At 45.4% G+C, this 21,037-nt stretch overlaps 1 protein-coding gene across 1 annotated transcript; it reads right to left on the minus strand.

Annotated features, from left to right (window-relative positions):
* Positions 1 to 4,800: 4,800 nt before the first annotated feature.
* On the minus strand, positions 4,801 to 19,367 carry LOC135376785 (uncharacterized). The gene is made up of 6 exons (XM_064609263.1): positions 19,228 to 19,367; positions 14,199 to 14,261; positions 14,061 to 14,123; positions 8,697 to 8,774; positions 8,449 to 8,620; positions 4,801 to 4,896 (listed from the first exon to the last, which is right to left on the minus strand). The coding sequence occupies exons 1-5, from the start codon at positions 19,330 to 19,332 to the stop codon at positions 8,450 to 8,452; spliced, it is 480 nt and encodes a 159-aa protein (XP_064465333.1). The 5' UTR covers positions 19,333 to 19,367; the 3' UTR covers positions 4,801 to 4,896; position 8,449.
* Positions 19,368 to 21,037: the final 1,670 nt, after the last annotated feature.

Here is a 21,037-nt window from a genome sequence, read left to right on the forward strand (position 1 = left end):
CATTTTTTTCCAAATTTGTGACCTTGTATCTTTTGAACGAGATGTCCCATATGAACGAATTTTTTTTTGCTGAGAGAGTGTATAGTGCATGTTCCACCGTGTGCTATTAAATTGATATGGTCAAGAGAAAAGTATACGAAAAAAAATCCCGAAAACGCAACAGAGAACCGTTTTACCGCACCTTTGGAAGGTCATGGCAGCTGACCTGGATCTCCGACTGTGCTGTTCTTCGCATGAGCAGAAAGATCATTCTTTGCTCTTTCGTTTAACGTCAAACACATTGCTTTATCTCCAGCCATTATCCCGTAACAATGCCGTGAACACGGAAGGGTAGGGGAAAATTCTCATTTTCGCGGCAGTTTTTACCCAAAAAGGACATCTTGAAATTTTTCAATATTTCGTACTAACGTAGCTGAGACATAGCTCTTTCACGATATGCAATAAAATGTTTGCGTATTTTGGTCCCAGAGGGCGCGCAATTTTTTTTCGCACCCCTATTGGGCAGCGCACGCAGGGGTCAGACAGACGTACAAAGAGTGGACTTCTACCCCACCCCCTGATTCTTGTCTTTTTTTTTTTTTTTGCTTTCGGTGAGGGTGCCGTCATGCCGAAGGCCTAAGGCCGACTATAGTAATATGCACAGATCACTGTGATGTCCGCAGACAAGCAAAAGTTCGTTGCTTAGGCTTTCCCACGCGGTTTCTCACCCTGTGGAGTTGTTGAAATGCTGCGAGACTGTTGCCTGTTACGTGCTTGAAGGAAATCGGACATGGGAACATGATATTTGTAAATACTGCGGCTTTGCCGAACCGAAGCGCGAGACGTCTATTCTCTTGTAGTTTTGTTTTGTTATTTGATGGTTTCTTCTACTTGTGAACAAAGACGGAATTTGAAACACTCAGGTGATATGCCACGATGCCGACAGATCGCCCAAGGACTGGTTGCCTGGTCTTCCTGGGAATGATAGGAAATGTCCGGTCCTTTATTTCTTCAAGGTGAACTCCTTTTAGAAATACTATTTGAAGGTGTTAGCCTTCCAATGGGTGAGAAAGTGGGGATGCTGCGTGGGAAAAGATGGTCTTTAGGCGTCTACGGGGTTCCCGCCGCTGTCCACATTTTAAGTCAAGGGCCTTGCTTTCCTCGATGTTACGTATGGATTTCGTTTTGTCGTCGCCGTAGCGTGTACTTCAGCGCTCCCCATGACCAGCCGTAGCCACACCAGAAGTCGACTATACTGCACGGACTACACTTAACGACAAAAGAAAAAAAAATACCCTGGAACAAGAACTTCATTCAGGCCGGTATCGTTGATAGGATCAGGGCTTTTGAATACCATCTTGAGCACCTCGGAGGCAGTCCATGTCCACGACACCGACGAAATATGTGTGAACTGCTACAACGCGTTTCGACTACAGATTGCTGAGGCAGGGACTTCAGGTGAACAAGATCCTCTGACTTCAAGCCCTGACGACGCTGACTTCACTGACCCCACCGAAATTGTGCAGACTGTGAACAGGAGCATATATCAGAGCAAGATATCGGTGTGAGCCCACTGAGGCACCCATAGTAGACGAAGTAGAAGAAACAGAAGTAGAAGAAATCAGCAAATAACAAAATTATAAGAGAATAGACGTCTCGCGCTTCGGTTCCGCAAAGCCGCAGTATTTACAAATGGCATGTCCCCATGTCCGATTTCCTTCAAGCACGTAACCTTGAAGGGATTAACCGGGTGGGAAAGCCTAAGCAGCGAACTTTTGCTTGTCTGCGGACATCACAGTGATCTGTGCATATTACTATAGTCGGCCTTCGGCATGACGGCACCCTCACCGAAAGCAAAAAAAAAAGTCAGGGGGTGGGGTACAAGTCCACTCTTTGTACGTCTGTCTGACCCCTGCGAGAGCTGCCCAATAGGGGTGCGAAAAAAATTGCGCACCCTCTGGGACCAAAATAAGCAAACATTTTATTGCATTTCATGAAAGAGCTATGTCTCAGCTACGTTAGTACGAAATATTGGAAAATTTCAAGATGTCCTTTTTTGGGTAAAAACTGCCGCGAAAATGACAATTTTCCCCTACCCCTCCGTGTTCACGGCATTGTTACGGGATAATGGCTGGAGATAAAGCAATGTGTTTGACGTCAAACGAAAGAGCAAAGAATGATCTTTCTGCTCATGTGTTATTGCATCACAGTCGGAGATCCAGGGCCGCGGCCATGACCTTCCAAACGTGCGGTAAAACGGTTCTCTGTTGCGTTTTCGGGATTTTTTTTTAATACTTTTCTCTTGGACATATTAATTTAATAGTCAGCGGTGGAACATGCACCATCCACTCTCTCAGTAAAAAAAAATTTCGTTCATATGGGACATCTCGTTCAAAAGATACAAGGTCACAAAGTTGGAAAAAATGTTAGCCGCGAAATCGCGCCGGTTGCTTCGAAGCGCCGTGGACGGAGAAGAAAATATCGCAGAGACCTGCGGTCAGGCACCTTTTGGATCTCTTCGTGGGTGGGATAACATAATTTTTTCGAGAGAAATAAAAAATGTGACCGGCGGGCATCATTCGATTATAAATGAAACTACCCAGCTGTTGAAGCATAAATCTGCACAACATGACGGTGCCTTCCGTAGTACGCATGTTGTATAATAGTAATATTGGGGCACCCCAAGTATCGGACAACTTATAGACTAGCTTGGCCGCCATTAAATTGCAATTCGAAAAAAATTTAGGACCCCTATTTCATTGTGGATTTCAGTACGCGCGATGTACATCCCTCTACTACCTCCATAGAAACCTCCAACTACCTCCACAGAAATATCAGTAGCCTTAATTTTACCATTGTGATCTGTGGGAATCTACCATCTTGGCTAGCGTATCCCGCTATCCGAAACTGGTGTGGAACACATGTCTGTGATGAAATATTTTCGGGAGACAGATCTGATAGGTAACATCGTGTCATTTGCAATCTCATTACACTCTGGAAGTGTTTTTCCCTCTTTTCACTTGACTAACAGCTGGGCAAAGTTTTTCCTTAGACTGTCCTCCGCTGTTGCTTCCAAGGCTCTGCTGCTTGTATTTGGAAGATGTCGAGTACTAGTGATGCCTAGTTCGTCGTCACCCTCCTGATGCAGAGGGTTGGTGCCTCTCATAGTCTCTATCGTGCATTGTGTTCTCACCTTGAGGAACATCAGGATGCGATATACTAGCGGGTACACTCTGTAGGTCCCCATCACAGTGCCTTGCGAGGATGTGACGCCGAAGGGAAAGGAATGACTCAAATGTTGCTGGGTGGTTATCACGTTGTACGATGATTAAAACACGACCTGAGAAAGCGCAGACCGTCGAGGGTGGTGCCCCCAGTTCGGTGCGAACGTTTTTACAAATATTAGCTGCCGAACTGAAAGTCCGTTCAGCTTCTGCGCTAGAAGAAGCGGCGGTCAGCAAGCATCTGTACGCACGTGTAGACAGCAATGCTCTGCCACCTCTACTCATCGAGAGTGTTATTTTCGTGCGAAGGAGTGGGCTCCGCCTGCGGGCCCGCATGTGTTTGATTTTCCGGTTATATGTATTTGCTCTCACGAAATCCCAGGATTTTCCGGTAGGATTCCCAGGACTTCGGGACGTCAAAAATTAGCCAGTATCCCGTAGATTTCGGGGTTCCAGGATATCCCGATTGACAGCCCTACCCACACTATACCCTCTTTTTTTTAATTGAGTGCAGAGCGCTTCACGAGGAGAGCAATGAGAGGAAGCCGGAGGGTGTCTTTCGGGCACTATGTTCGAAGCAGGTGCTACCTTTGACGGAGCACCTGCTTGTAATTCAAGTACCAGAAAAGTAGCGTTTCTTTTTTCTTTTAACGCTGTCTTTGTGAAGCGCTACGTACTGCGCGCAACACCGTAAACTAAACGGAAGTAGCCTTCGCAAGTTAAGGGGCATGCACTAAACAGTAGGGAAGGAAGATATTTATAAGGATTCTAGCCACAGAGGCGGAAATCACTAATTTTATTTATTTATTTTTATTCCATTATTTAGATATACTTCTAACCCCGAAAAGAGTTCAGGTAGGGTGGACCACAACATTTCACTTAAAATAGCAATCAGAATTTTTCTTTTTAAAGATAGATACACATGGAAGCACACGAATACAAATACAAAAGTGTGGACCCTTTCGTCAGATTAGCACTAAAGGAATTTAACGTCGGTACGTACCTTACATCTATGTGCAGCACGGTTCAGTTATGACATTGCCGGGTGAACAGCTGAACTCCTCATCTGAGTTCGCAGAGTCGCAACACACTTCTCGGCCTGCTCTGCAGCTTCACTACACCACAGATAACAAAATCACAGATGCACTGTGCACGCCATTTTCGCCTCCTCTTAAAGTAGCAGTCTAGAGGCACAGAACGTTTCTTCTCTTTTTGGTCGGTATGGAATGTTGGGCGGGTGTATGCCGTTTGAAACCATTAAAAATAGCCTTTCACCAGAATAATCCAATCATGATCATCATCAAACGAGTTGAATTCGTTCGAGCAACCTCCTCGACGTGGCACTGCAACGGAGTTGTTGAGGTAACCTCTAAGAACGCTAATTTAGTTCTCACATTTGGATCCGTATTCTCCAAGGGGCATCATGCGCTCCAAGTGGACAATAAAAACAGAAAGAGTTATTTTAATAAATGATGGTCAACTATTTTACTGAATATAATTATTCTTGGGTAGCGCTGACGTTCGTATCTGCCTGTAGCGCAACCGGGTCCAAGACAAGAGCGTGCATTTTCTAAGATTAACAGTAATTGAGCCGATGTCGACAAGCAGCGATCTGTTTATTTATTGAGTTGTTCACATTCAACGAGGTACGGCATCAGCGACTTTTCAGTTCACGCCGTAGGCCAGAGAACCTCTGAAAGAAGAAATATATTAAATATCGGACAAGAGCGAACATTCTTTCCTCCCACACAAAGCTTGAGATAATCGTTTCGATAAGTAAATCTGTATTCGTTTATTGATATTGTATCATTGGTGTTAATCCTAAATGTTTAAAAAAATTCAACTGTAGCTATTTCCGTGTATTCCTTCTGTGCTTTATCGTTACGACACCCTTTGCTGCATTGCAAAGACATTGACATTAAAACCGTATGTCTTTGTTGTTGCTTACATTTATTTATGTGCCCTCGCAAAAGAATACTGGGCCTTCGTCGAGACTCACCACTCACGGTAAAAAAAATAAAAGAAAGAAATAATACTAAAGAAACAAATCTGCGAAAACATCGGCTTCCGTGCATTATAATAGGGCAACATGGTGGCCTCGTGAGGGTTTATCGTACCGTTAGGGCACTACCAATGTACACTCACATGGGGCATAGTTTCAGTTACAGCATCGGTAGCTCCACTGGTGGGACCCGGATACAACGCTGCTGAGACCGCTATGCAGCTATACACGGAAGCCGATGTTTTCTTCGCTTTGTTTCTTTTTTAAGCCGAGTATGACTCCCACGATTTTTATGTAACTTACACACGCATAAATGCGCATTGGGGCACCGGAAGTTCGTCAGGTAAGCCGACAACGAGTTACGTGTTCAAATGCGAACGGAGTTTATCTGCACACAACCTGTGGTTGTGAACCTTCTCCTGACAAAATTTATGAGGCCGTATATTACAAACGGAAGCAAGGAAAACATCAGGGAATAAGCTAAAGGAAAAGTTGCTAAAGAAAAGCGGAAGACCAGGGAAGTGCAAAGGTGCACTCTGAAGCAAATGTTGGTTCTCTGCAGCATGGTTCCAGGCAATTAATGTGCAGGATGCAGGACCTCTTTATTTGAGCTGTTTGTAACTAACTAATGTGCCTACTATTTAAGCACCTACTGATGTCTGTACATTAAACATAACGTGTCTGCTCAATCCAGTTGTGTATAGCTGCAAATAATTGTGTCTACGTATCATTATTCCGTATTTTTATTACCTATTTCGCTCCAATTTTCCTGCAAATGCTTTCGCGTGAACCAATCCATCAAGCTCCTGTATGTGTATAAACGTATGTGTGTGCAAACCCTTTGTGCTAAGCGATCGCCCTGGGTAGATCAGCCGGTAATGTATTGGCTTGCTGAGCTGAAGACCGCAGGTTCGGTCGTGGCCGAGGACGATATTAACGTAAGGGGGAACGTATGAACCCTGTTTCGGGGACTGCCGGTGCAAGTCAAAAGAACCCCAAGTGGTCCAAATTATCGACAGGCCTGGCCTACTATACTGCAGTATATTGCCAGAGAAATAGGCTGGCTCACCTTGCGTGCTAGTTTAGTCCTAATTATTATCACATTAGAGTGATAAATCGTGCTTTTAAGTTACTGTATCAGGACTACGCCTTAAAAATTTTGATGAAGGTTCGAATTAAGGTTTTGCTCCTCTCTGCGTCGCACTCTGCGTTACAATCAAACGGTCCCACGTTTTAATATCCGAATGAGGAGCTGCGGGGACGCCACGTACAACGCGTGGAGCTCCACGATATCAGCTGCATAATAGAGCAGCGACATTAGTGGTGCAGAAAAGACAGAGCAACGGCAGCGGCTGTGCTTAGGCTGTCAGCTATATCACATATTTTGCGCACGCTGTTGCTTCCTGAGCTGGCGCACACCTGCCGGATATACACACGGTCTCACAGAAAGGAAGTATTCCGAATGAAACACTTACAGCAGCACTACATCGGTAAACTAATGTAAGCACACTGCACAATTTGTATTCTATGCGGCACGCCAGTAGGCTGAGCGTCGAGTGTGACGGACGTGTAACTTATCGAGTTGGTCGCGCTTTGTGCATACAGTTCAACGCGCGTCGTTGCTTTCAATGCCATGCGGAACGCTGCTTCTTACTGTGGCGACATTTCGCGGAGGCAACGGGAACATGGGTATGGCCGGTATGGGCCATGGAATATGTTAATCAGCCGGCGGGTTCTTAGTTGTCACGAGTTGTTTGCTGTAAGTTGAACGGCTGTACTAACATATATGATACGTCGTCTAATGCATAATTAGTTAATCAATGCTCCCTAAACGCCATATTCTTTATTTTCTCATCATTAGAAAAACCCAACTTTATCTTGGACAACACCTTATATTGGTGGGTTTTGGTTATAGCACGGAGTATATTGCGCTGGACAATAGAAAGAGTTGTACCGTAGTGGAGTCCCACACCAACATACAACGATGTATTTTATGTTTAAATAAACATTTCTGAACTGTGGTTTGAACTTAAAGGTACCGACCCAGCCCCGAGGATTCCTACGTGATCTAGACGGATCCGAGTGAGCGCCTTTCATCGTTATTCGTACTTTATCAATGACCCCAAACGATGGCGCTGTTTACGAGGTCTAGGTTTAGGAAGCTGATGCTGATGATCCCTGTCCCCCTAAACATTAGCTTTCTAGCATAGATTTTATGGTTGTGATAGCATATACATTTATGATATCATCTTCGTAGATCATTAGATTTAATGTTACTTTAAATGAAACTGTAATACTCGCTAGGCAGGAAAAAGTACGTGTAAGGACAACATTAATTCTCAAAACGTATTAATTGTTTAATTTATGTAGGAAAACATTATTTCTTCCAACGTTCAACGAAACACAAATAGGAGCATCATAACAGGAAAGTACTCAGAGAATATAGAACCACATCGCAATTTCAGTTGCTCCGCCTCGGGTCCCGATATACATTTTCAGGTACGTGCCTTTGAAGCTGTATTTTTTTTAAATCCATGTTATATTGGTCTATTCTTGTAGCCACAGTGACGTTCTGCAGACGCATGTACCGCCGTACAACAGCCAACGATGCTTTTGCGCCGTAAACTCATTATTGAGCAGAATAAATTGCCGACGCAGTGCCGAAGTTGTTTCCTGAAAGGCACTCGGACTGCAGATCCCCCATGTCCGGGTTGTTGGGAGCAATTTGGTGACATTAAACATGGCTCGAAACTCTGTTTCCTTCGTTCAGCTGTTCATCAGTGACCACCACCCAACATATATCTTATCTCCGCGGTGCAATATGACGGCGCAAGGAATTTTACTGAAATAGTCGGGGAAAGGAGACGCCGACGGGCGACGCGACCCTAACACCCTGGCAGAAAGTAGGGAATTCCCGGCGCATTTCTTTCTCTCTTTCTTCTTCTCCATCCAACGTACGCGCTGCTGGTGCCAGAATGAAAGACGTGCACAATAGAGGAGACGCGCGCGTGCGAGGTTATTTTCGCCCGTCGTTGTTGCGTAGGAGCTCGCTATATTCGTCGCAGAAGACCCCCAGCGAAAAAGAAAAGAACCATCAAAAAAATTTTGGCGCCTCAGTGCTCCTTTAAGGTGTCTCTATCAGGGTATAACTTAAAGCAAATATGTATCCTATGACGTAGTCGTCGCTTGCACAGAAGAGATTACTCATAGGTCGCGTTCGTGAGGCTGAGAACATTTCCATACCTCATTTACCCTTCGGACGGTCTATTAACTGTCCTACTCGCTGAAACATTTCCACTAGATCCGGAATCCTCTCTGCCGCCTTCATCAATGAGCTGATCAAATTGATGATCTGAGTCACAGTTCCCAAGATAGTTATGCCTTCTGAGTTTCGACCCATATCTTCCTTCTCCACCTGAAAAATGGTAAAATGACGCATGGTTATTCCCGAACTGCTGCGACTGTGAAAAGTGTCAAAGCTGTACAATCACCTTTGTTAGCGCTATTTTGTGAAGTTCAGCAATGTTCTTCAGATGTTCCTCATCTTTCCGCCTTGATTCTTCTTTCAGCTAGCACACACACAAAAAAAACCCGTTCATTAAAAAATATGGCGGATATCGATTCATTAGAAAATATAAATCTGGTGCATCATACGCAAAATGAGTAGAGTCTGAGCTTGAGCAACGAAAAGACACTTGACACATAGGACACCTTAAACCAATAAATAATTTATTGGACAAGGAAGCAAAATTAAATACTCACACGAATCCAAAACCGAGACAGGTCTCAAGAAAAGGCTACATAAAGACAATTTACAAGGTACACGAGAAACCGGTCAAGCGGCGTCCACCAAACGTTTAAAACACCAGTGAATAACAACCGATGGATGGCTTACACATGTTGTGTGAAGCCCCCTCAGAGGACTGCGTACGAGACACTGACACGCCGAGTTTGTGTACATGACCCCGAGACCCATTACGCCACGGTGAAATCCGATCGAAGTCGGAGGTAATCTCGGCTTCGTGCTTTGTTTAGTCTGGCGTTCCCGCTTCCTCCTTCTCTCTATCTCTCTCTCCTTGTGAGAGTTTCTGGTTCTGTATCGAATAAAGTAAGAGCGTGTTGTTCTCCTTCATATCGAACAGACGTAGTTCTGTTTCTTTGTCCGAGCTATACTAACGCAACGAATGGAACCAGCATTCCGCAACATGGTGCCAAAATCCAGGAAGCCTAGATACTGAAACTTGTACCGACAACTGCGGTTACAACGATGGAACGCGTCAAAACGAAGAGGCCTGTCCGATGCGTCCATATTACGGACCTCGTCAACAAGATAGGCGATGCTCTCTCTATCGAATCCACGACGGAAGACATTTTTAGTGTCTCCTCTAACGTTTAACGGCAAGTAACGATGAGTTCGAACAACTCAATGAAGAAATCGAGCCATTTGTTAAGGACGATGATATAACACAGGAGTACACTGCCATAATCAAATACGAGGACGAGACTGTCGAAGCTATAATAGCACCGAAGACAAGACTGTTTCAGCATCAGCGACGAGTGTAACTTCACCTGGGATATCAATGCCAAGACCCACTGAACGGAAGGCGTGTGTCACATTGCCTGAGCTTAGTCTACAGCGTTTCAATGTCGATTTGCTTCAGTGGCAGCACTTCTGGGAGCAATTTACACTGTCAGTTCACGACAACCCCAATTTGTCAACCAGTGGCAAATTACAATACCTGGAAGACCAACTGAGTGGATTAGCTGCTTCCGCTATATCTGAACTGCAGGTGGTTGACACAACGTTCGATGGCGCTATTGTGAACTTAACTCAGCGTTTCGGTGATCGCAAGGGCATCTGAAGGGAATATATAGGAAGACTGAAAAAAGTTGTCATCCTCAAATCATCAGGCGACGTCCATACTCTACGGACACTGTATGGCAGCGTGCAGGCCAACAGCAGAGGGTTGCCCGCTCTCGGAGTTCACATCGAGACACACTCGGCTACGTTGGGAGACATCCTGCTGACATTGTTGCCTCTGGACTTGATGTTGGAGTTTCATCGACGGGACAGTTATGGTCTCGACACTCCAACCGCGGCGTCGACGAGGAAGACAACGAGTTCTGTGATAACGGCTCTACCTCCACCGAAGAACAGGACGTGGGTGGTCTCACAAAGATTCCTCAGAATAGAAATTGAGAGTCGTGAACGATCCGGAATTGCCCAACGAAGAGTGTCCACGGATCGACAGCATCACAACAGGAAGCAGCAAAGCGGCAGAAGTAGAGCGGATGTGTTGCATGCTGGCAGGTCTCTCGTACATGATCCGGTCGCATGGTCATTGGCTCCGCAAAAGAGGCGTGCACGTTGATTCGGATCGACAGCATTACAACAGGAAGCAGCAACGCAGCAGAAGTAGAGCGGCTGTACTGCAAGTTGGAGCGACCCGAATCAACATCCACGTCTCTTTTGCGGAACCAATGACCATGCGACCGGATCATGTACGGGAGACCTGCCACTTTCCGAACGAAACAAACTTTTAACAAGAGAAGGATGATGGTCTCGATGTACAAGAAAGGGTCATCGATCGAACGAATGCCGAACGAAAGTGACCTGTGAGCACTGCGGCGGACGTCATGTAACATTGATGTGCGGTGGCTAGTGGCTTCTTGCGGGACTACACCGTCAAATGCCAACGATTCCGCGGTACTGCTTCCAGTCTTCCAAGTTTGGGCTGTCACACTCTACAAATGTACTTACATACGAAGGATCATAGACAGCGGCAGTCAGCGACCTTTCATACGCGAATACGTCGCGCAGAAACTGTAGGCTCCTATCGTTGGTCAACTTGCAGCTAGATATGTTCGCAGATAGCACCACGAGCCGTGTTCAACAACGAAAGGTGGCCACGTTGTGCCTCCGCAGCCAGTACGACGCCGGGGAATACGACATCAAAGCCATCGTTATCCCGTTAATCTGCCAGGATCTCGTTCAGACGCCATCGGACCTGTCGCTCATAGCTGCAGTGAAGAATGATAGTCATGACATTGCAGATCGACTGATGTTCTCAAGCGTACAGGCGGAAGTGGACTATCCTCGCTTCCCGGCACAGATCAGATATGGAGGTTCCTGACGGGACACCTACAAAGGTCACCTACTTATCAAGATTTAGTAACAGTCGAATCGAAATAGGTGTGGGGGTTTCAGGGCCCAACTCGAGTGGGGACGAGCGTCAAAAATGTAACGAACACTGTCGTGTGCGTGCTTCCAGTCGGCGCTAAAGTCGATACCGATGACTCAACATCACTGTGTCGACTTTGGGAGCTCGAAACTATCGTGGTCACGGAACCACCGAATGACAACACCGAACGCAACAGCGAGGTTCTCAAGGAGTTTGAACGAAACGTCAAGTGCGTAGACGGTCGGTACCAAGTCAGGATGAACTGGAAACGGACAAACACCGAGAATCTTCGTGATAACCGCGAGGTTGCGCCAAGACGACTGCATAATAATGAAACGCCTCAAGTCGGAAGGAATGGTAGAAAACTATTACAAAGAAATCAGGAGTTACATGGTGCACTGTCGTGCGGAGAAGGTGCCACCAACGATGTCGTCCAGCACCCCAGTGTATTGCGTGCCACACAACGCTGTGATGCTGAACGATGGGTGTCGACAAAAACTCGCGTGGTTTTTTATGCTTCCTCGTACGCCCCTCACGTAGTCTCCCTAAACGATCACTTGGAAAAGGGACCACCACTAATGAATGGACTGCCACCGATTCTGCTCAGATTCCGTCTCAACAAGATAGCTCTTACTGCCGACACCAGCAAAGCCTTCCTCCAGATCGAGGAGGACGGAAGCGACAGAGACGCCCTTCGCTTTCTGTGGTACCGCGATCCGCCGACGCACAGGCAAAGTACCCAAGCATTCAAGAGTGGCGGATGACACGGGTATCGTTTGGTACAATGTCCAGCCCATTTCTGCTCAGCGCTACATTGCACCATTACACGAAAAGCTGCAAAGACGAAATGGCAGCTCCACCTATCGACTGCTTCTATGCGGACGCTTTGCGTATCGGTGCAATCAATATTGCCGAGGCAAAGCAGCTCTACGAGAAGGCGAACGACGTGTTGAAGACGGCAGGTAGAGAGCAAAAGAAGTGGACTACGAACTCTCGAGAACTCCAGGAATATCTCCGGAACGACCGACGAACGGCGGTACCGAACGTAAAACGTTCATCGATCCAACCATGGACAAAGTACTGAGAGTCTCGTGGAACAGGACAAACGACACCTTAAAATTCTCGTACGACAAGGTGCTGGACGTCCTCCTGAATCTCGCCTAGAATACGAAGCGCTCTGTACTTCAACAGCCCGCACGTCTCTTCGACCCGTTGGGTTCTTGTCACCATACACAGTACGAGTAAAGACGATGTTCCAGCATATCTTGCAACGAGGACTGGTATGGGACGTTTTTTTTTCTTTTTTTCGGCGCTGCAGCAGGCTCGTTACAGCACTTTCGGCCGTGAGCTGCTAGAGGCTTATCTCTCCATCCGTCACTTCCGCAACTTTTTGGAAGGGCGGCCATTCCACATCCTCACGGATCACAAACCGCTCAGTTTCGCGTTTCTCTCCAAAGGAGCCGACGGACATTCACCCAGAGAAGCCCAACGACTCTCTTTCATCAGCGAATTTACAGTCGACCATGTCAAGGGAGTGGACAACCCAGTTGCCGATGCACTTTCTCATATGGACGTCACTGCTACTTTGCTTCCTATCCAGAACATTTACTACGTCCGAATGGCCGTAAGAACCTGATGAAGAACTTCGCAGCTCTGTACAGGTACAGGTTGCTCATACACGCCATCTCCCGCAAAGGACGTTAAATGTGCTGTGCCGTGTGTCGAGATTTTCGGCGCACGTTAAGAGATCTTCGGGTGGGCAAAATTAATCTACAGACCCGACCAGTGTAAATGATCCCGGTTGTCTGGCGACGTAAAACCACGAATTATTACTATAAGGTTTCGGTCTTTGTATTTGTTGAATAGTGATGGCGAAATATATTTTAGTGACTGCCTACCGCAATTGTTTTCGGCAAAGAAGTCCATGGCATTCTTCTTTCTGAAGCGGATAGTTCTAGTCCCCAACAGTATCAACAAGATGCGGGCAAAGAGCTCGCTAATAAGAAATCCAGCCTTCCTACTACCTGTCGACGTATTGTGCTACTGTTGAGCAACCGCCCATAACGAGCGTCGGAAAGAACAAAGAGCAGAGATATTATTTGAAAAGAAAAAAAACAGCATTTTTCAACCTATATCAAGCAGGTCTTAACACCAACACCCCAGCGGCAACAGAGCGCATGCGATTCACAGAGATAAACGTCTCACTGCCAATTTCGATCACTTTTTTTACAGGCACTGTGTCCGGCGCTCTTTATAGCGTTCTGCCGATATAAATAGGTAAATAAACAAATAAATGCGTTGTGAAAGCTAGTATGGAGATTCGTTTGATGTACAAGTGGTAGTTGTGAGATTTTATGGCGCGGTGCGAGACGATTAGGACATTAATCGTGGTGAATACTTGTGGTAATCAATGCTAATCAATAATCTAATAGATTCCAATCATGAAGTAAGATATTAAAAAAATGTCGTCTGGTAACATATGAGTTCCTTAGATGTTGACTGATGACTGTTAACGACACTTTATATACGACTATAAATGATATCTTGCAATGATTATCCAATATGTGAGAAAGAAGAAAAAAAGTCCGAAGGCATGTTTCGTCCTTGTTAACAATTAGAACAGGTTAGGTACCGGCTGGATAAAACCATATAAAGTAGCACTATAGCGCCTACCTTCTCGATCTTTTCTTCATATTCACGCTGTCCTATATCTCCCTTGATCCCGCGGTCCAGGAACTGTAAAAAATGCGGTAATTGGATTATGCGACATGCATCATGTACTCACTAGCGATATGTGGAAACCGGACGTACTTTTTGAACACCCTGCAGCATTTCGTGATACTGCTTCATGGTTTCGTAGCGGTCATTGATCACCTGCAATGAAGATGTAAACACGACGTTACGCCGAAATATGTTATCTAAAAGTACGTAACTAAACAAGCACAAGTAGCCTTTATATGAACGCCACACGAGCCTATTGAATATAGTCGAAACTGAAAAGACGATGCTCCGCTGTTTACATGGATGTGATATTGGCCACAACAACAACAACAACAAAAAAAACAACTTTGTTTTATGATGATGAATGGTGAGTTTCATCGTCAGCGGTATTGGGAAGTTCGAGATACGCTTCCACAAATAGAGCCGTTTCCCGTGATCTCCTACTACTGCGCTGAATGTGAACACGTGGAGCACACACCACGTTTACACGCGTACTTCAGAACGGATTCTGCTGTACGGCTGCAAGTCCGGCTGCTGCAATCAGTGTGGACTAACCACTACATCCAAAACATAGTGTGGCAGAGAACACTCCGACGTGGCCATTTTGTCCATCCGACTGGCATTAGAAGACGACTCGCGGCGAACGCCTTCCCATAATCTGCACTCTCCCTCGATATGCATAATCTGAATCATTCACCGTCTCTATCCACCTGCCTTTCGCGTACTGCATACGATACGCTCGGTCAACAAGTGAACAAATAGATTTGATTCGCCAACTGCATTCGAGACGTATCGTTCGTGTCTTTATAAACGCGGCTAATATGATGCTTCAATAGAATTCAGCTAACATTATTAGAAGTACACGTTACGTACCTCTTTCACAAACTGCACTGCGTGTAACTGTTTGCGGTGGGGCCTGCATCGACGTAATATTGTCTCAAGAGCCAGTGCCATGAGCTTTCGCAACTAAATCAATTAGTTAATTAAAATGAGCACGCCCGGCGCAGTGGGTCGAAAAAAGTTTCTTGTATGCTCATACAGCAATGGAAACTTTGAATATCTAACTGGTTTGAACGAATCTGCGTTAATACTGGCCATACAAAGTATGTCATTTTAAAGGAGACATTCCGACGAATAGTGTCCCAGGCTCAGACACATTGTTTCAACCAACTGGGGAGCATTATACACTGGGTATACACTCTAAACCTGGTACCTTCTAGTAAAGGGTAAAAATTTCAAAATTTTTACCCTCTATTTCAGAAGTTACCTTGTAACTTATGGGCAATACCGTCTATAAACGTTACACAGAACACCTATAAATAGAGGTTACTGTCTCCTAACCGCCACACCGACGTAAAAGTTACAGTTCCGCAAGTCATGGCTGTTTCTAAGATGCTCGCCTCCTCACAGACGCTACAGAACAAATGGTCCTCAAAATGAGCTCTCATCAGTGCAGAACGCACACTGTCATTCGGAACATATAGCTATAATATACGTAATTCATCTAAGGGCATCCAGTGACGAAAAGTGAGTGATCACTACATGTACAGATTCACATGCACAACAAAAGAAAGAAAGAAATAATTGCAACTGGAGCATATGTATTATTTAATTGGCAAACCTGGAACTACAGCTGAGGCAAGAGCACGAGGACGTCACAATACCAACACTTCAGCTGTGATGAACGACATTCAGTTTCAAGGAGGTCGACTCTTTGCAGTCCCACGTTGTTGCAACTTCCTCACCAGTACGCCGAAAACATTTCTATTGCTTTCTGATATGTCAGAATGACACATCAGCGACGCGGCTATGGTTACTCAGAAGCACACGAATAAGTAAAACACAAGGATGACAAAGGACTAAGCAAATAACGGACGTGAGACGCACACGTACACGCTGTGTTGAACCGTTGAACCGTGTTAGAGAGACAGACTGTGCTTTGATTAGTGTTCCTAGACTGTCCAGCAAAAACGTAACCACGTAAACTTTGTAGTGAACATACCGCAGAAATACCGTGATAAAGTTCCGTCACTTGACCCTTGTGCATTCTTCACAATTCTGAACACGATCCGCAGTTCGTACAGACGCAGAGACACAATAACGTAACGCACACTGATCCGACACTTTCGTACTGAATGATTGAATGTGCGGCTTGAACGAGAACGCAGTGACTTTTGAGCAGTACCTTTTACACAGGTTACCTTCCAAAGAAACAAGAAAAACAAGCGAAGGAAATTCAAACGCGGAATTCCTTTAGAAGTTATAACGTTCCCATAAAGGGTACATTTATAAGTTACGACGATTGGATTTCCGTTGAACACTGATGTAACCTCTACTGCTCCTCCAGTGTCGCATTACAAGTTGTGTTTAACCTCTAAATAGAGGTATCGGACGTGTAACCTCTACGATATTTGGAAATCTACGTCTGTATAAAGGTTACACATTGCTAAAAGTTACAATAAAGGGTACCGAGTTAAGAGTGTACAGTCAATTAAATGATGCAAAGTCAACTTGGAACGTGCAGCAGCGTGGCGTCCGTTGGTGGGGGGCGCACCTTGGGGCAGGCAACATAACAATAATATCTCTGCTATTTAGCTGTGCCATGTCAGGAACGGGAGAATCCACCAACGAGCTCGATCTTTTCGTACTTTGCCTCAGAAAACGCACGTCGCATTCGCCCGCGGCGACCTTCCATGACAGAAACCAGATTTTATGTGGAAGCTGCACTGTTCACCGCGCAGCAGCAGACTGCTTCTGTCAGCTCATGTGCTTCCGATACAAAAATGTTCCAACAGCCGGTGGAAGACATATTAAGAAAAATACACAAATACACCGACTTAACACAAAAAATCAACAAGTTGCTGCAAACGTTTCGTCTCACTTGAACCTCTGAATTCCGCGCAGAAGAGGAGGCAACTATTAACATGTCACTAGCTAACCGCGGCTATCCCAAACAATTTATTGTTAACACGAAAAAACAACGAAATGCAAGAGAAAAAGCGACCGCTCAACAAACGCGACTTCAATCAAGGCACTGTATGCATTCAGTACGTCAAACGTGTATCCGAGTCGGTTAGTCGAGTGCTTCTTCCACTAAACATCAAGACAACATTTAAGCCTTTCATTAAACTTCGAAGTATGCTGTCCAAGCCGAAAGACCCTGTTGCCCCCGTTTCCCAGAGCGGCGTTGTTTACCGGGTACAATGCAAGATTGCGTCGCAGTATACATAGGGGAAGCTGGTCGCAAACGCTATACCCGTCTCAAAGAGCACGAAGGTGACGTGGACTATGCTACACATGCGACAAGGTCAAAGACGGAATTGCTTTACCATTGTTGGACGACCGGCCATACTTTCGATTTTCCAAATGGGGAGACTCTGGCTCACGAACAAAGGTGCTGGCCCAGGAAGCTCCCGGAATCGTGGCGCATTCGAGGTGACCCACTTCCTTGCAACGTGAACCGTGGTCCTCTCTCGGAGATCTATGTCGACCTTCTTAAATATCGACTTTGTGTCACTCTCTCATGGCTGCCTTTTGCACTGATGATGCCTCCCGAATGGGAGACGAAACGTCTGCACTAAATTCTTGATATGTTGTGTTAAGTCCATGTGCTTCCGTAAATTATGATTGATCCGGCGTTACCACGGAATAAGAAAAATATTCCGAGTGGTGTGTGTGTCGTAGTTGATATTTCACTGCTCGTTGGTTGATTCCTGACAAAAATTTCTGAAGCACCTGCAATTAAGATTCATTACCTTGTTCGGTTCATCGTTCCTTCATCAAGTATCTACATTCGCTACATGTACAAGCAGTGAAGACTGAACGTAGGGTACATCCGTAGAGAAGTTGCAACACCCAAGCAATTTTCAGAAGTTTTTCTTTTTCATAGTGGCAGGAATTGCCTTTACGGAGTATCTCTCATGCGGGAATGATAATGGAGCCGCGAAGGTCGTTTACGGGATGGTCTTCAGTTATACTTGAACATCTTCCATTTTTGTCTGTTGCGATTTTTTATTCTCGACCAATATTATTTAAATAGCAGAGGTATTCATATGCAGCCGGAATTCTGGGACCTTCTCAGGTAGGTGGGGTAGGCGAGCTGTACAGATTACTAGTGACATATTTCTTCACTTAGTAATGCAATTACTTTATGAAGACAAAAGCCTAATGTGCCCTTCCACCTAATTTCATTATTGCTAACTGATTACTAAAAGCTCAATGGTTCAACTTGTGGCAATACGGAATATATTGCAGTATGTACGCGTATTGCAATAAAAGAGCGTGTTGTTGTCTCCATCTCTTACACCGCTCTCTGGTAACGTCATTGGTTGTCATGTACCGTCGCTCCAAATATTATGTGAAACACATATGCATACAGACTGACTACTTTGACTATATTGAGATCTCAGCTAAATACATAAAGCACACGTAGGTGATGTTCACTTGCACATGTATCTGATCTGACATCTCTACAGCCTCCAAAATGAACCACCGCATCACCACAGAGCACGCTCCTATAGCCCACTATCACCTCGCATGATACCGTTAACAGCCCTGATTTGTTCAAAACGGGAGGCGTGCACCTTTTTTATGACACTTCTGTTGCTCGTAACTGTCACAAAAAAGGCGTACGCCTCCAGTTATCATCAGATCAGGGCAGATAACGATATCATTCGAGATTATAATTCGGTACAAGAGTGCTACGCGGTGAAATTCGTTTATGGGAGTGTATCATGTATTTGATTCAACTGAAAGTCTTTACTTACAGTACAAGACCCTTTCTGTTACCTTAGTAATGAAGGACGTTGGCTCTCCGTGCCCTTTTATGTAATCTCATAATTGGAAATAGTCTCACCTCAGTCTCGTTCTCGAAAATTTTAGCTCACCTCAACGTCCCTCTCGAAACATTTTCCTCACCTCACCTCACCTGAATCTGACGGATATTTTTCCTCGCCTCACTTGAGATCAATCCTCGTGAGGTGATGATGATTTGAGGCTGAGCGCACCCTCATCTTCCCTCGTGAGAATGTCCACCCCTGCTTGTTACGCCTACGTTCAATGGTCGTTGCTGTCAACGACCATTGAAGACAGGTGTATCAAAGCATTTGCGATATGTTACCTTTATGAGCTCTTCCCGAAGTTCCGAGACATTCCCGCCCATCTTTTGTGCGTCATCGAACGTCACCAAGCATTCGGCCATCAGTCTGTTGTGTTCCGTATCCATATCGCCGTCACGTCTGAAAGCAGCATCATCTTCCATCACCTGCAAATGAAAAATATACACTGACTGAACGTGCTTATTACATGTTCGTGTACCAGCCTCGGTGGACTAGTTCGATGGGTATCAACCCACAGGTCCCAAAGTCGTGGGTTCGAACTCAACGTGTCAAGACGATAAAACGGACTGCCAGGTGCACAAAACAAGAGTAAAAGACAAGGACGGGTGTACTCGAAGAGGAAAAACAAATCAAGAGGCTACAGTAGAAATTTCGAGCAAAGGCTCCTTATGAGAACGATACTAAAAGAAAAACGTTCGACGGAATCATCAACTGTTATCCCATCCTTCTTTGTTCCCATCCACAAGTGTAGTTCTGTTTTTTTTTTTTACTTCTGGTTTGAACGGCACTCAAGTGGCTTGCTAGTGTGATAGAAATATCCCAAACACGTCATTCTGCGCATCTCTTAGGTCCGGAGAGAACCAGTAGAATTTCAGCTTGCCAGACGAAGATCAACAGGTTCTCTTGACGAAAACGTCAACCACATTCGGCAAGTTGGGAACGGGTGCTATCGGCAGGTTGCAATGACGGGAGGTCACAAAAGCAGGAAAGAAACAACACAGTCTGCCGGCATATTTTACACGCGGACGTCGTACACACTGTGTCGCTACATGGGAGGGCCTCGATATTCTCCGGCACGATACTCCCGGTCACGAAATTGACTGCCTCAGAACAACGAAATTGGTTAATTGTTCCATAAGTTGATAAGCCGTGTTTAAAAGTTCGATATCACAAAGTAGCCTCTCAGCTTCACGAGTCTTCGGTGTCTGTTGAAGTCGTTCCGAAGTCGCGTGGATGCCTGACGATTGCGAAGTCGTTAGAGCTGCACTAACCGAGCAATGTTGGTAATTTCATCATCAGGTTTGTCCAAGCTCGGTGATCGTGTGGTTGTCCCTCCTTCTTTTTTTCTTCGGAGGGGGGGGGGGGTATCTCGAGGTATACGCACTGTGAACGTTGCAACGCTGGGTGTGTTGGAACAGTCGTTTTGCAGCCGAAGAGGCAAATACTCCTGCCACATGCCCATGAAAATGGGGTATGGCAAGCATGGAGGAAAGAAACACAAACAGCGGCACTACCTTCCAGACTAGCGTAGTCGCCCTCAAGCGGTCGCTCGACTCAAAATGGCCATCACGTCCTGCCCACCACGTGATCGTCTCTAAAGACGTCACGTCTTTAGTGCATTAGTCATGTTATTTATTTATGTTATTTATTATGTAATGCATTTATGCATTAGCATTAGTCATAGTAGTGCATGCAGTAGTCATGCAAGTGACGTCTAAAGACGTCACTTACAAGGCTCTTCCGTCTTGCAAGTCTTTGTTTCTCGCGCTGCTCTTCGTCTGAGCTTGCTTCTCAAAATTTGTTTATTGTGAAAATGTGAGCACCACTGTAGAAACGTATATGGTAATGCGTTCTTGTCCTGTCTGCAGCTTTCGTTGGACATAAACCAGCTCTGTCACGGCAACACTTTTCATTCGTAAGTACGCGATCAGTCGGTTTTGTCTCCTGTGTGTGTTCGAGTCATCTTGAATCGTTCGTCTGGGACCTGCCACTGTGCCGCAGAGTCATTTGATATTATCTGTTGTTGTGCAAACCTGATTAATGCTGTTCCGGGTATATACGTTGGAAGCCACCGCTGGCACACGTGTTGTT

The sequence above is a fragment of the Ornithodoros turicata genome, unplaced genomic scaffold (assembly GCF_037126465.1).
Source record: "Ornithodoros turicata isolate Travis unplaced genomic scaffold, ASM3712646v1 ctg00001297.1, whole genome shotgun sequence".
NCBI classification, from domain to species: domain Eukaryota; kingdom Metazoa; phylum Arthropoda; class Arachnida; order Ixodida; family Argasidae; genus Ornithodoros; species Ornithodoros turicata.

Coding starts and splice junctions, on each gene's coding strand:
- LOC135376785 (XM_064609263.1), bottom strand. CDS start 19,332: ATGGATACGGAACACAACAGACTGATGGCCGAATGCTTGGTGACGTTC. Junction 14,262..19,227: donor TTCGGGAAGAGCTCATAAAG/GTAACATATCGC, acceptor TCTTCATTGCAG/GTGATCAATGACCGCTACGA. Junction 14,124..14,198: donor TGCTGCAGGGTGTTCAAAAA/GTACGTCCGGTT, acceptor CATTTTTTACAG/TTCCTGGACCGCGGGATCAA.